The sequence below is a fragment of the Cebus imitator genome, unplaced genomic scaffold (assembly GCF_001604975.1).
Source record: "Cebus imitator isolate Cc_AM_T3 unplaced genomic scaffold, Cebus_imitator-1.0 Scaffold441, whole genome shotgun sequence".
NCBI lineage: Eukaryota > Metazoa > Chordata > Mammalia > Primates > Cebidae > Cebus > Cebus imitator.
In genome coordinates, this window is record NW_016107756.1 from 849,727 (window position 1) to 864,581 (window position 14,855).

General features: G+C 49.7%; 1 protein-coding gene across 2 annotated transcripts in view; it reads right to left on the reverse strand.

The window, feature by feature from the left end:
• Positions 1 to 12,852: 12,852 nt before the first annotated feature.
• The window catches only part of DOC2B (double C2 domain beta), a 32,702-nt gene continuing 30,699 nt past the window's right edge, over positions 12,853 to 14,855 (reverse strand). For both annotated transcript variants that reach the window (XM_017510576.2, XM_037732116.1), the window contains 2 exons: positions 14,627 to 14,723; positions 12,853 to 14,043 (listed from right to left, as the gene is read on the reverse strand). In XM_017510576.2, coding sequence (XP_017366065.1) covers positions 13,907 to 14,043; positions 14,627 to 14,723 — 234 coding nt within the window. In that variant the 3' untranslated portion in view covers positions 12,853 to 13,906. The remainder of the gene's footprint in view (positions 14,044 to 14,626; positions 14,724 to 14,855) is intronic.

Below are 14,855 nucleotides of genomic sequence, written 5' to 3' on the forward strand. Positions count from 1 at the left end.
CCCAACACAACAGCCGTCAGAGGAGCCGGAAGACGCTGGTGCTGGGCTGCTGCTCCTGCTGACAAGTGAATTTTGGTCTGTAGGGTTTCAGTGTCATTGTGTGACTTCCTAGATAACCCATGTTTGCACCATGGGGACTGAGGCAACCTTCAGACACACCAGGCCAAAATGTCTGCAGCACAGCATGCAAAGTGTCTGGGTCTCCCTTCGAAGGGCTAAGGAATGACTGAAAGGGGAGTGAGCCCCGGGCTCTGCTGGGCACCTGTCTGCCCGGCTCTGAAAGATCGCAGTGATTTTCACCTGGGCCTTCTTTAGGCCATAGTGAATCACGTTAACCCTCATTCACGTGCAGGTTTTAGGGGATGCTAGCTCCCTTCTTCCTCAACCCCTAGTATTTCTACCAACAACGAAATCTTTCAGAGCCAGATTCCAGGGAACACCACCCTCACTCACAGACTCCTGGGGCAGCTTCTCCCATTCACAAGTGAGAGAATTTACCTGTGCAAAAAAATTTTTTTTATTTAAGCATACACTATTCATAGTGATTAAATCAATGAAGAAATGCTTCCTTTTTCCCAACGCACTCTTCACACTTCAGCACCTAAAATAGATGTCTAATGGGGACACTGTAATTTTAGAATCAATGTAACACTGAACTGGCCAAGACTGCCTTTTGCTACTTCATATTGGCACTAAGAGTCCTGAAAGTGAATGAAAGGAAGGTCTTCCTTCCTCAGGATGAGACATCTCCGGGCATAACTCACATTCTCCTATCAGTGACTCGAGAGAGAAGCCCTGACAAGCGTGGGAACCTGATGGAAACACAGGGCCCCTGGTGATGCCTTCACCCCTCCTTTTGTCCCAGAGAACATGACCCAACTCTCTGCAGAGGCTCATCTCCTTCCCACCCCCACTCCCATTGCTCAAGGGCTTGGCAAGCCAACCTGACGTTCCTCTTTGGCTTGGGCAAGGCAAACATGGGCCAGAGTCAGTATTATCAGCAAGAGGTTCCATCTGTGGTTTCCTTCTCACTGTGTGGCCTGAGTGGGGACACATGCCCTGTCCTCTCCACTGAGCAGTCACAGAGGCCTCCATGGGAGGACTGTGGCCAGGTGGCTCATGCAGTTGCTGGGACTTTGCTTCAGGGCATGTGTAGTACCAGTCTAGGCTGGGCAACCCCAAGAACTGTGAGGATTTCAATAAGGGGGTGGGTCCACTGAGTTCTCAACACAAACGTCCAAGACCTAGACCCTCCTCTGGAAACAGCACGGGCCAGCCCTGTGATGCTCTGTGTGGTGGGGAGCAAGGGCCATGTCACAGCCACATCTGCTCCATTCGGGGATACAAATCGGCATGTCTTGGTAAAGGCATTCGTGGTGCTGCCCAGGAGCCCAGCATGCACGAGAGACTTCAGGCGTTTAACCCTGCACGTGCCCAACAGAAGGGTTTTCACAGCTGTGAGCCTGGACATTTGCAGGCACACTGGATGTTCAAGTCGGCTATTCTGTCTCCATCTAGAAAGGCCTTTGGATACTCCAATACTGGCAAGCTATACTGAGAATAAAACTGAAGTCTCCAGTGTCAGGAAATTGAAAACAGCCTGCTTAATTGATGCAATCAACTTGCTTCCTAACCCTGACTCAATTCAACTCTAGTATGATTCTTACTATCAGTCACTGTCTTTGGATGCTCCCTGTTTCAGAAAAAGTTTAACTGAGGTTTATACCTGATCATATTCTAAGGGAAACAATTCAATTCTGATGATCTCCAACTAGCAGGAGAAACTTGTTCACCACAGGTACTTATTTCCATCTGCCCACTACATGATGTGTGATTCTGTCCAATCGATTTCCTCAAGCTGTGCAAAGGGAACGGAAATGCGGCCGAAGTCTTGAGCTAGCCCAATACTGAAAGTTTCCCCCACTTTGCTGGCACTCTGCACCAGGACCCCCAGCTTTGTGATTGCCAGCAACGAGTGGTCAGTAGGCCTGCCTCTGTGTCCACCTTTCCAGGTCCTGTAGTTTTCCTTCTCACCACAGGAATCAGAAGTCCACCAGGGATTCCAGTTCCCTGGCCACACTACCCCTCACCCTAGCCCACCCTACACCTCACCCAGCCTACTCCCCAGTCAAGTAAGACCCACGCTGGCGTCAACACTGCCAAACTCAGGGCATTCAAAAGTCAGCCAGAGCAGCCTACTTTCCCTGGCACGGCGGGGAAAGGAGGCCCACTTAGGAGACCAAACCTCTGAAATGTACAAAGACCATGTGGAAAAATTCGTGTTGAGAGAGATGAGGCCACTGTGGAAGCCGCTGCCCTCTTGCGCCTCCCCACCCCAACCCCGCCCACAGGTTTCACATAATGAGGCTGAGTGTCTCATTTCTCCCAAAAATGCATTTGAGGGGTACGTATACCTGCTCCCCTTCAAGTCCTATGCTTGTCTCCACCCACCTGCCCACACTCCCCACTCCCTGTCAGCAGCATCCATCATGTCAGGGTGAACCAAATCAGGCAAATCACACACTGTCCCATCAGGCCCCAGCTGCCTCCCTGCACCAGCTCCTGCCTGCCCACGCACTAAGGTCCTGGGGACACTGGCCCTGGTGAGAAAAACATTCATGACTCTGAAGATCCCCTATTCCTTGACTGGGGAAACACATCCCAGTGAAGCTGGTATACACAAAGTCAGCTCTTCCTCCAAGTGCCCATCAAAGTGGGAGGCCAGAACTAGGCTGGAATGGGACCAGGTGCCAAAGTGCAGGAGTGGTGACCTGAATCCGAGCTGGACCCAGTGAAAGGCCTCCTAGTCCTTGAAGTGCTCCTTCGGCCAGTGAGTTGACGGCAGCAGCATGTCCAAAACTCCACTTACTGGTCTAGATAACTGGCTACTGTTGGATCAGACCAAAAATATCCATGTGTTTGATGCCTCTTGCTCTCTCCTTTGCGAGCTGTCCTTTATGTCTTCTGAACATTCCAATTACAATCTGGGTTGTTTTTCTGTTCTAGTGATCTCTCCAAAGGAGACCTATGATACAGGGGTGACTTGGAGTCGTGAGATTTCTGAGAAGGGGGCGATGGAGGATCTGAGACTGCGGGGTGCAATGGGGGTAGGGGCTGTTTATACTCCCCCAGTTTGTCTGTGTGGAAAGAGCTGTAATGGTCTGAGGGTCCCTGGCCATGGTAGGTAGCCCTTAGGGGGACGGTGATCAGATATTCGGCAGAAATCCTGCGGGTGGTAATTTTGAGGCCTAAATTCATTGGATCTCCTTGGCTTGGAGCCATTATGTGCCTGAAATAGAGATACAAGGATCAGCTGAAAGGCTGAAGTCAGATTCCAACCACTTCTCTTCACCACCCACTTGGCTCTTTCTCACACATTCGTATTCAAGGACACTTAAGAACGGACTCAAAGACAGATGCTCACATTATCAGGAATTAAAAACACTAAAGTAATAACAAAGAGTCATTTTACACTTATTAGGAAAACATCCTATGAAATGACATAAGTCTCATCAAGTATGCAGTGACACAAGTATACACTTGAAACAATCACTGATGGCTTTGTAAACTCACTCACTTTAGGAAAAATCTGATTAAGACCCATAAACATTCTCATATTTCTGGACCCAGCCCATGAGAAAAAGAGCCACAGAAATTATTTTGTAAGTTATTAGTAACAGCAAAACCACTAAATATGCAATGAGTAAGTGAATAGTTAGTAAAATTCTCTTAAAAATTAACTCAATTTGAAGAGTGCTAAAATTTTTGGCTTGTACCATGGTAAACTGCTCATGATACCATTAAAAAAAAGACTTAGTAAAACTCCACAACAAAGACAAGCCAACTCAAAAACAGGCAAAGGATTTGAACAGACATTTCTCCAAAGAAGATATACAAATGGCCAAAAAACATGAAAAGATACTCAATATCATTAATCATCAGGGAAATGCAAACCAAGCCCACAATGAGACTACTTCACATGCACCAAAATGGCTCTATTCATTTAAAGAAAAACAAAACAAAAACAAAAACCGGAAATAAGTGTTGCCAAGATAAGGAAAACCTGCAACTCTCATACGCTGCTGGTAGGAATGTAAAATGGTTCAGCTGCAAAGAATATGACTAACAATTCCACTCCTGGGTACATATCCAAAACTGAAAACAGGTGGTCAAGGACTTATACACCAGGCTTCCCTGTAGCATTGCTCACAATGGGCCAACAGTGGAAACAACTCAAATGGCCGTCAACAGATGAATAGATAAACAAAATGTGGTATAATGAAATATTCTTCAGCCATAAAATGGAATGAGTACTGATGAATGAATGAACCTTAAAAACATTATGCTACGTGAAAGACACCAGACACAAAAGGTCACATATTATATGAATCTTTCTATATGAAATGTCCAGAATATGCAAATCCAGAGAGACAGAATGCAGACTCGGGGTTGCCAGAGGCCGGGGAGAGGGAATCATGGGGAAGGCTTATTTAATGGTTAGAGGGTTTTCATTGGGTGAGGAAGTGTTTTGGAACCAGACAGAAGTGGTGGCTGCCCAACACTGTAAATGCACTAAGGTCATTCAGTTGTTCATTTTAAACAGTTCCTTCATGTGATCTGAATTTCACCTCAATAAAAGAGAGGGAGGAAGAACTGGGCAACTGCAAGTTTCAGTCAAAATAGAATAACAGGGACGAGATTGACCCTCCCACCCAAAAGAGCCAAAAGGGACAAAATGTATAGAACAGTGGTTTTCAAGACACCAGACGTCAGGCAATGAAGAACAGTAATCCCTGAGGATGGACACTAACGAAATGGGCCTTTTAACTGCCCCTGCTCACTCTCATCAGATAGTCCTCAGGCTGTGACACAGGAAGAAAGAAACCCAAAAAGAGACCAGGTGGCCTCCCAAGGTGAGGGAATGGGGAACCAAGGTGGCTACAGTTCATAGGACACGGTTTGAGAATCAGCAGAGAAAGAAGTCTGAAGATCTACAGAGGGTTCCCAGGTATACAACTGAACACTGCTTAGGCTGTGCATGCGGGGAGAAGACCCAAGGCCAGGGAAAGAACCACCAAAAAGACTGAAGGTAACAGTGCCCTGTGCTCACGAAGAGGGCATAGTGCCTGTTCTCAGCAGCCACACCAAAGGCCTCCAGGTTAAAAAGGCCCTGGTAGTACGGTTTGGTGTGTCCCTCCAAATCTCATGTGGAAATGTGACCTCCGATGTCATAGTGGAGGGTGTTTGGGCAGATCCCTCATAAATGGCTTGGTGCTGTCCTTGTGAGGGTGATGAGTGAGTTCTCTGAGTTCATGTGGGAGCTGGTGGTTTAAAAGAGCCTGGCACCTCCTCCTCTCTCTCTTGCTCCCTTTCTTGCCATAGGACACCCTGCCTTCACCTTCCACCATGAGTAAAAGCTCCCTGAGGCCCCCCAGAAGCCAGCAGAGGCTGGTGCCACACTTGTACAGCCTGCAGAACTGTGAGCCAAATAAAACTCTTTTTTTATAAATTACCCAGCTTCGGGTATTCCTTTACAGCAATGTGAATCAGACTAATGCAGTTGGGTAGAGTGTAATGAGGCTCCTTACCTTGGGGGTGGGCACTCATTAGCCCTTGATTGAGCACTGCACTGGTTCTGCCTAACGGATGTTAACAGCAAGATCTGAAAGAAGCAAACTGCTTCCAAAAAATCTGCAACTCATAACAAAGCTCCAGAATACTTATAGGAATACAAAAATATACAGCACCCAACAAGGTAATTGTTACCTCTGGCATCTGATCAAAAATTACTAGGCACAGAAAGCACCAGGAGGGCAGGACCTGCAGTGAGGAGGTAATCCACTGAAACTGACCCAAGTGATAGGATCCTCAGACAAGGACATCAAAACCGTTTTTATAACTGTGTTCCAGGTTTTAAAAGATTAAAGACAGAACATTAAAATATATATGTATATATATATATAACTTTCAGAACTTTTAGAGATAGAACTACAATGTATAAAATTCAAAGTACACTGGATGGGCCTCACAGCAGTTTTGATATCGAAAAGGAAAATATTAGTGAACTTGAAGGGGCAGCAATAGAAACTACCCACAATGCAACAGAGAGAAAGCATAATTTTTTAAAAAGTCAACGGAATACAAGTGAGCGGTGAGACAACTTCAAGCAAACTAATATGGGTATAATGAGAATCTCCAAAGGAGAAGAGAGAGTGTGGGGGTCAGAAAAAATATTTGAAGAATACCGTAACATTTTCCAAATTTTATGGAAACAATAAACCCACAGATCCAAGAAATTCAAAAATTTCCAAGCACAAGAAACGAAGGAAAAATACACCAAGGTACATCATAATCCATGACTTTTTTTTAAAGAAATATTGTGTGAAGATGACAGATTTTTCAACATGAAACTATGTAAGCAGATAGCAGAGTATATCTTTAAAGTACTCAAAGAAACTATCAAGCTAAAAATGTATCTTCAGCAAAAACTGCTTTCAAAAATGAAGGCAAAATACTTTTTCAGGCATACACACAAACAGTAGAAGAATTTATCACCAGCAGACCCACACTAAAACAAAGGTCCTTCAGGCAAAAGGCAAAGTGACACTAAAAAGAAAAAAAGACGTACTAGAGGAATGCAGGGCAAGTGCCCACTGGGTCCACACAACAGAGAAGCCAGGAGTGAGGGGCAGACTCCTAAGGAGGTGGCAGCTACCCAGTTACAGCTGCTCTGCTAATGTGGCCTGCTGTTACCAGATCTTCCAAAAACAATGCAGGACTTGGAGACACAGATATCACATTTTTCCACTTTAAATTCAAGGTACAGTGCAAATGAAGCACACCACTGGCCCAGGAAAAACGAAAGCTGGTAAAATACATCCAAGATTTGAAATTAGGATTGAAATTCAGAAATACAGATAAAATGTCTTTAGCCCTTCCTGGACTTGCTACTCTCCAATGTAAAGCTTTGGCTCATCATATTACTGGTGGCATTGTACAGATGTAAAGAGTGTGCAGATTCCAAAGGCTTCGACTCTTCAATTGTGGGCTCCCGGCAGGTAACGACTGTGAGCTGGTACCCATCTCAGAATCCCTGCAAACTACTGTGGCTGAGAGCCTAGCACAGCGCTTAACAATTTTGGTTGCTGACTCTAATATTTTATGGTTACCACTTCACTAGATTTCCTCAAAAGATGGCAGAAAACACTTTTCTTGTACAGGGGAAATTTGCTCTATATGACCCACAAAATAAAACACAAAACCTATAACCAAGATTTGGGATCCCCTGTGGCAGGTGCATGAGATCTTCAGCAGCAATCTGACAAATAAATACATCCATGTATACATCACTGCCTTTCTCCCTAGAAACAGCTCCTGGCAAAGGTAGGCACCTGGTGCCTCACAGCCTTTCGCATTCCTGTCATAATAATCACTGTATACTTTGTTACATAAACACTCTGTATATACTTGACTATAAAAAATATACACAGTATCTATACATTCTGTTATAAAAAATATACACACTCTCAAAATACTCTGTTATAAAAAATATACTCTATCTGTACTCTGATAAAAGTATATACACACTCCCCAAACACTCTGTAATAAAAATATACACCTTCCTATTTGCACTGTTACAAAAATATACACACTCTATTTGTACTCTGTTATAAAAAAATATTGACTCTCAAAATACTCTTATAAAAAATATTCACATGCTATTTGTACTCTGTTACAAAAAATATACACTCTAATTGTACTGTTATAAAAAATATACACTCTCAAAATACCGTTATAAAAAATATACACCACCTATTGGTACTCTGTTATAAAAAAAATACACACTCTATTTTTATTGTTATTAAAAATATACACACTCTGTAAACCCTAACCCTAACCCCAACCCTAACCCTAAGCCCTAACCCCTAAACCATAACCCCAATCCCTAAACAGTAAGCCCAACCCTAACCCTAATGCTAAGCCTAACCCTAAACCAAACCCTAACCCAAACCCCAACCCTAACCCTACCCCTAACCCTAACTCTAACCCTAACCCTAACCCCAGCCGAAAATAAAATACACCGAGCCTCAATGGACCCTCCCTGCCTCCCTGCCAGCCCATCACTTTAACCTTACTCCGTTCCTGCCTTCCCCAGCAACCTACCTGGTATGGAGGGGCCCTATTCAGACTCTTATCCTCTTCTGGGCGATGGCCATATTTGATGACGGCATATTCCCAGGCCCGGTGTCTTCATCCTCCCTGGTCGCCATCTTTGATAACGTCATAATCTCAGATGCCACTGTCCTGGATGCACCTGTAACCCTTAGAATCTCACATTTTATAACATCCCCCACCATCTCCAGAAACCCGGGATCTCTCCCTGACAGACACCCCTGAACCCAGACCCCTCGCCGAGTGCCCTCTGTAAAACAAAAAAACAGAAAAAAGACAAAAAAAACTTCTCCCAATCCCAAACAGCTACAGGCAACTCACTGGCACCACAGCACAGCACTGCACGGCATGGCAAGGCACAGCGCAGCCCAGCACAGCACAGCAGAGCCTAGTGGACCCCTTCCCCTAAACTCCGGGAGCCCCTAACCCTAGCCCGAACCCCACACCCCTGCCCAGAGCCCCCCTGGGAGCCCCTGATCACTCCCACCCTCCTCCCAGCACCCAGGACCCTGGTATAGACTTCCCTGCTGAATATTTATAAGCATGCAAACGACGACCCCAAAGAATCCCCAGGGACCTGCTCCCCTGCACTGGAGGAAACCCTGTATGCTGATTTACATGATATGCAAACGAACATGCAAATGACCCCCCCAAAACATCCCTGGGGCAGGCCCCCTCACCTGCTGGGAACCGGAAATTCAAATCTCTCCGTGAATATTTAGATATGCAAATGAGGCCCCTCCAAATTAAAACACACCACATCCCTCAGGGCACACAAGCATGGAGGGCACACGAGCATGGACTGTGCCTGCCTACCCAGCCTTCCTGCTTTTGTGAGGCCCTATTCGGACTCTTATCCTCTTCCTGGCAGCCGCCATCTTTTATGACGTTGTGTTCCCGGGCCTACACATGACGTCATATTTCTTGGACGCCATCTTTGATGATGTCATATTTACACGACACCACCATCTTGGTTTCACCTGTATCCAATAGAATCTCATCCCCCTTTAAAAAAAAATTTTTTCAGAAGGAAACCAACCCGATATGATCCAGAAACCTAACCCTAAAAAGAGAAAAAAAAAAAAGACAAAAAAGTAAAAAGAGAGAAAAAATTTTCAAAATAACCTGGACACTCCCTGGGGCTCCCCTGTACCCCGACCTTCACCCTAACCTAAACCCTGACCCTCCTCAGGGTTCTGAGTGGAACCCTGTGAACCTGATCCTAATTAGGGTTGGGAGCCCAACCCTGCCCCTGATCCTGACCCTAAGCCATGAATATTCATGCTCTTCTCATGAATATTCATGAAACATTCATACATGAAAGTGAGATGCCTATTGATTATGCAAAACCCTAACCCTATTCCTGACCCGAACCCGAACCCTAAACTCCAAACCCCTAACCGTGACCCCAGACTGTTGACTCCAAGGTGAGACATAGAAGAAAGACATTGAGAAGTTTGTACATTCAGTGGCATAATGCATTTTATTCTTTAGTCGATGTTAGAAAGCAAAGGCTTGTATCTCTTGAAAAGTTTATCTGACATAAAGAATGATAAACAATAAACTGTATTCAACAACTGATCACTTTCTAACAAGGTGAAACGAAAATATAAAGTGTGGGGATTGATACTAGTCCTCATCCACTTATCTGTGGCTAAGAAGGTTTATTTTTCTCCCTCAAAACCTAAGTGGTACATGTGTTAAATTACCTTCCAAATTTCAAGACTCTTGGAGCCTCAGACAGGGACTAGCATTGGAGTCAAACCACTCCGCAGCTATTTGTTGCATGAGTGCACAATAGCATGGCCAACAGGTCCTGGTGAGAAAAGTCTTGTGCAGCCTCCATTTGAATTCTGCTTCTGCCATGGACCAACCATGTGATTCTGCACAAGTATTTTAACCTTCTTGGGCCTCAGTTTCCCCATCTGTAACTTGGGGGTCTACATCAATCGGGTTCCTGGTGAAGAATAACATGACTGTATTGTTTCAGTTGTCTTTTCCTCTGTCTTTCCACTCTCTCCTCCAACCCCTCCAAGTTTTTCTTTTTTTTTGACAGGGTCGCCCTCTGTTGCCCAGGCTGGAGCACAGTGGCATGATCTCAGCTCACTGTAATCTCCACGTCCCAGGCTCAAGTGATCCTCCTACCGCCGCCTCCAAAATAGCTGGGGCTACAGGTGTGTTCCACCATGCCAGGCTCATTGTCAGAGAGTACGTGTGTACAGACCACACCAGGCTGAGTATGTGTGTGTAAAGATGGGTTTTCTCCATGTTGACCAGGCTGGTCTCGAACTCCTGGCCTCAAGCAAACTTCCCGCCTCGACTTCCAAAAGTACTAGGACTTACAGACATGAGCCACTGCCCCCACCACCTCCAACTCTATTAACACAAGAGTCTCACCAAGACAAGGAAATTGCAATGGGACGTTTCCGTTTACTTTGGATTATATGTCGTTATAAATATTAACAAATAAGACTTTAAAAGGACACCTTTGGGTGGGCCAGACCAAAGTACAAAACTTGTGTTGTGGGGCTGCAGTTTGAGGACAGTGTCTGCAGCCGTCACACGGTAGCAAAACAGTGTTAAGCAGCGCACGAGAGTCTGCGTCGGCGACAGCCAGAGTCCATGCATCGGGAGGTCCGCTCGGTCGGCGAAGGAACCACGGGCGGGGCATGCACGGCCCGGGCTCGGCGCGCGGGGCGCAGTTCCCTCGCTCGCCGCTAGAGGTCAGGAGGTGACCGCTTCGGGGCTGGAAGACAGGCCCGGCGGAATTGCCTAGAGCCGGCGGCGGGCGGGGCGGGTTCCATGCGGCGCCTGGCTCCTGACACCTAACTTTGGAATGACTTTCGTTTTGGCATCAGATTTCCTGTCTTCGTGGGGCTGACGTACCCGAGGAAAGATGCCCGCTCCGAGTCAAAGGCAGAGCCGTCTGCGGAGCTTCTCAACGCGCTTTGGGAGAATCTGCGTGGGATCTAGAACGAAGCAGGGATCCTAGGGAAGGACGATTTCCAAACTTCCTGGCGGTGGGTTCCTGCCGCAGTGGCCGCGCTGCCCCTGGGCTGGGTGGCCGACGAGCCCCACCTCCCAGCCTGACTGTCCCCACCTTTCGGGTCCAGCCCCATTTGCACAGCCTGGGCAGGACAGGGCCTGGACTGGGGGCCTGGAGTTCCGGGCTCTTGTCCCAGCTGCACCCCTACAGGTCCCTTCTGCCCACGCGCCGAATTAAGGAAACCATGCCAGGTAGGGCTTACAGCCTCTTCTACCTTTGCCATTCATCACTTCCGTGTCTTGAAACAGGCTGTCAAGTCTCCTCTCTGAATGAGACCCCCACAAAAAAGCAAAGCTAAGAAGATACCCAGAGCTTAGCTAGACACCAGGCCTTTTAGATGTGGACCACCTCTTACCTTAGGCCCCCAAAGGGTCTCCATTCTGGCTGCATGGAGAAAAGAGGAGTCTTTACCTCAACCTGCAGAGGCTGGGGTAGGGTGGCTGAATTCTGGGACCGGGTTAGGCACCTCTGGGGGAGCCTGAAGTAGCATGGATGGTTTCAAAGCCAGCAGACAAGGTGGCAGGACAGTGACAAGACCCCAGGTCCCTGTCATGCACCAGAGCTTACCGAGTCTCCACCTGGGGTCTCTGCCAAGTCTCCGACAGAGTAGGAGGGAAGGAACTGGGGGTACTGATCCCCAGAGGGAGAAAGGGGCAGTCAGAGGACCTGGGTTTGAGTCCTGGCTCACCCCTTCCTGGCCGTTTGGCCTTGACAAACTGCTCAGACTCTGGGAAGCTGTTTTCACCTACAAGATAGGGAAGAGTCAAACCCACCTTGCAGGGCTGTGGAGTTCTGCCACATGCATGCAAAACCCTCACATACAAAAGCCTTCCTAAAGATGGGGAAATGAGGCTCCATGAGCAGCAGGTGGCCAGGGAATGTGTGGGGGCTGGAGTCCTGTTTCCTCTGCAACCTGGGACAGGGCTGATGGGCACTTGGTGTAATTCAAATCATGACCCTGGACCTCGGGCGGCGGTGTGCTTTGTGTCTGCAGTGGAAGGTCCCATCCTCGTGCCTGTGAGTCCCGCTACCAGTGCTGAAGGGTGGGCAGCAGGCAGGTGAGCCCGGGCTAGCAGCCAGCAGGCTCTCTCGGGTGACCTCAGCATGCCAGATCCCCTCAAGTGTGGTGTCCAGCACTCCGGGCTGGGGGCCCTGGATCCTGGTTCCAGCTGTGTGGGGGCTGGAGGGCCCTGGGCAGGTCACCTGCCCTCTCTGGGCCTCTGTCTCCGTCACACACTGGGACTCCAGCTGGGCAACTCCTTGGCTCTGCATCTGTTCACCAGGCGTTCCTGAGGGCCCCTTGGTAGGCGGGCAAAGTTTGCTGGCTTCAGGCCTGAGCCCCAAGATTCAGATCCTCTCAAGCCCTTCTTGGAGAGCCTAACTCAGGGGAGCAGACAGGCCCACCAGGCAGGGTGACTCTTGCTCAGCTCCTGCAGGGGAGACCCGGCCCCACAGGCCTCCCCAGAGACAAGGCCCTGGACTGCCACCGGCTACTCCCAAAGGGACATCTGTGGCAGTGGTAGGGCCAAGATGCCATGAGCAACCACCTGGAGGCCCCCAGTACTCAGTGTGAGCCAGGAAGCAGAGAGAAGGGTAAAGGCAGAGTGAGGACGTGGAGAAATTCTTCCTTCTTTCAAGCACAAGGGACCCTCTTCTCCACTGCAGTTGACTTGCTGCTTATGCAGGGAAGGAGGAGGGGTGGGCCGTCCTCCAGGGCCATCAGGAGAACGAGATCAAACTGGGAGACTTGCGTCTGAGGTCTGACGTTGACCGTGCACCAGGCGTTCTCCACGGTGCTTCCATCACTTCCCCCGCCTCCTGCCTCGAGCCTCACGCCTTCCTAACAAACCCTGGCCCGGTGAGGCGGCCCTGGGTCCGCAGCTCCCTGACCCCATCAGCGTTCTCTCTCCTCCAGGCCTTTGTGGCCACACCCACTGCTGGGACTGCTTTTCCCTGACCTCTCAGCAGTAAACAGAGCCCAAGGTACTTGCAGACTGGCCAGGCTGCTCTTGGTATTTCTTGCCACAGTTGGGATGGTTTGTTCCCAGTTCCCTGACTAGATGGGAACTCCCTGAGGGCAGGCCCTATGTCTCATTTACCCTCGGTGCCTGTGGAATCACTGAGTGAAGCATGTACCAGCCTGCCCATCATCAGGAGCCTCGGGGAACTCTGGCAGACTTCCAGCTGGCAGGCCCGCTTCTTCCACCTGCCCGGCAGGTGACAGAGATGAGGGATGCCATCAGTTAGTCTTGGGCTACATCTCGGAGCAGCCGGTCTTCAAGGTCTCATCCTCTCCCTGCCTGCCTCCTTACCACTTCCCTCCTGTGTTCCCACTGCCCCCCAGCGTGACCCACACTCCTGTCCTCTTAGCCTGGGCTGGCCTCTAGAAGGGCCCTTGCCCCAGGTGGCCCTGTCCTCTTTCCCTGGACACATGCTGAGGTCTCCGTCCACCACTGGCCTTCTGGGCACCAGAGGGCTGAGAGCCCCACCCCAGCCCCCTGCCCTCCCAATCCCAGAGTGGCTGAGCCCTCCAAGTCCTCCACACGGGGACTGCGGCGGCTCTGCATCCAATCAGGAGTCCTAGATCTCCCCCGACGTGGGAGCCACGGGCTGTGGTGGCTGCTGGGGAAGCCTAGGGCCAGCTGTGCTGGGCGCAGGTGGCAGCGGGGTGGCGGTGGCGGGCAGGCATCAGTCGCTGAGCACGGCCCCCGGGAGCTCGCTGGTGAGCGTGTGCCAGTGCTCTATGCGCTTGTCCTTGTTCTTCAGGCAGTCGAACCAGTGCTTCAGGCGCTCCCCCTTGGCATTAATGCCCAGAACCACGCCGCCTGCAGGATGATGGGAGGGGCAGCTGGGGCATGGGGTCCCCCTGACTCCTAGGCCTGGGACCCACGCTCCCTCCCAGGTTCTGTGCTCCAAGGCCGGCTTCTCCCCCTGCCCGCTGGGTTCTGAGCTGGGACAGGAACTGACCTCCATGCCACGCTCTAGCCCCGTCATCCTGCCCCTCTTCCACCAGGGCAGGGCTAGGGGCAGGGTGCAAAGGCAGTGTCAGGGCCAAGGAATGGGGGCTGGAAGAGAGGAGAAAGGGCGGGGCAGCCCCACTATGTGCAGCCCCAACTATGTGCAGCCCCACTATGTGCAGCCACCAGGCCCACCAGGAATTTGGGAATCCCTAGGGCTCAGAGTCCAGCCGGAGGTGCTGCCCATCATCGTCTCTTGCCCCTGCTCCATCACAGACTGCTGTGTGACCCTCCCACAATGCCCTCCCTCTCTTGGCCTGTCTCTTCCTGGGGCACAGGGGTCAGGCCGGAGAAGGTCTGAGGACAGGTGGTCTGTGGTTCCAGCTTTCCCCAGGGGCCAGGAAGGAGGGGCTGTGGCCTGAGCCAGGACAGGCAGCGAGTTCCCCCTTACCAATGAAATCGTTGGATCGCCCAATGTCGTAATCCCACACGGTGACCTCCAGGGACTTCTTGGCCAGGTCCCCATGCTTAATCTCATAGCAGAACTCCTGCTGGCCAGAATGGAGTTAGCGCTGATGCCACGAGGCCTGGGCCTCGGCCAGTGGCCAGGAGGAGGTGAGGGGTGGGGAACAAGGAGGACGGGGGGTGGTCAGCATTCAGGAGGGGGTGAGGGGTGGGGA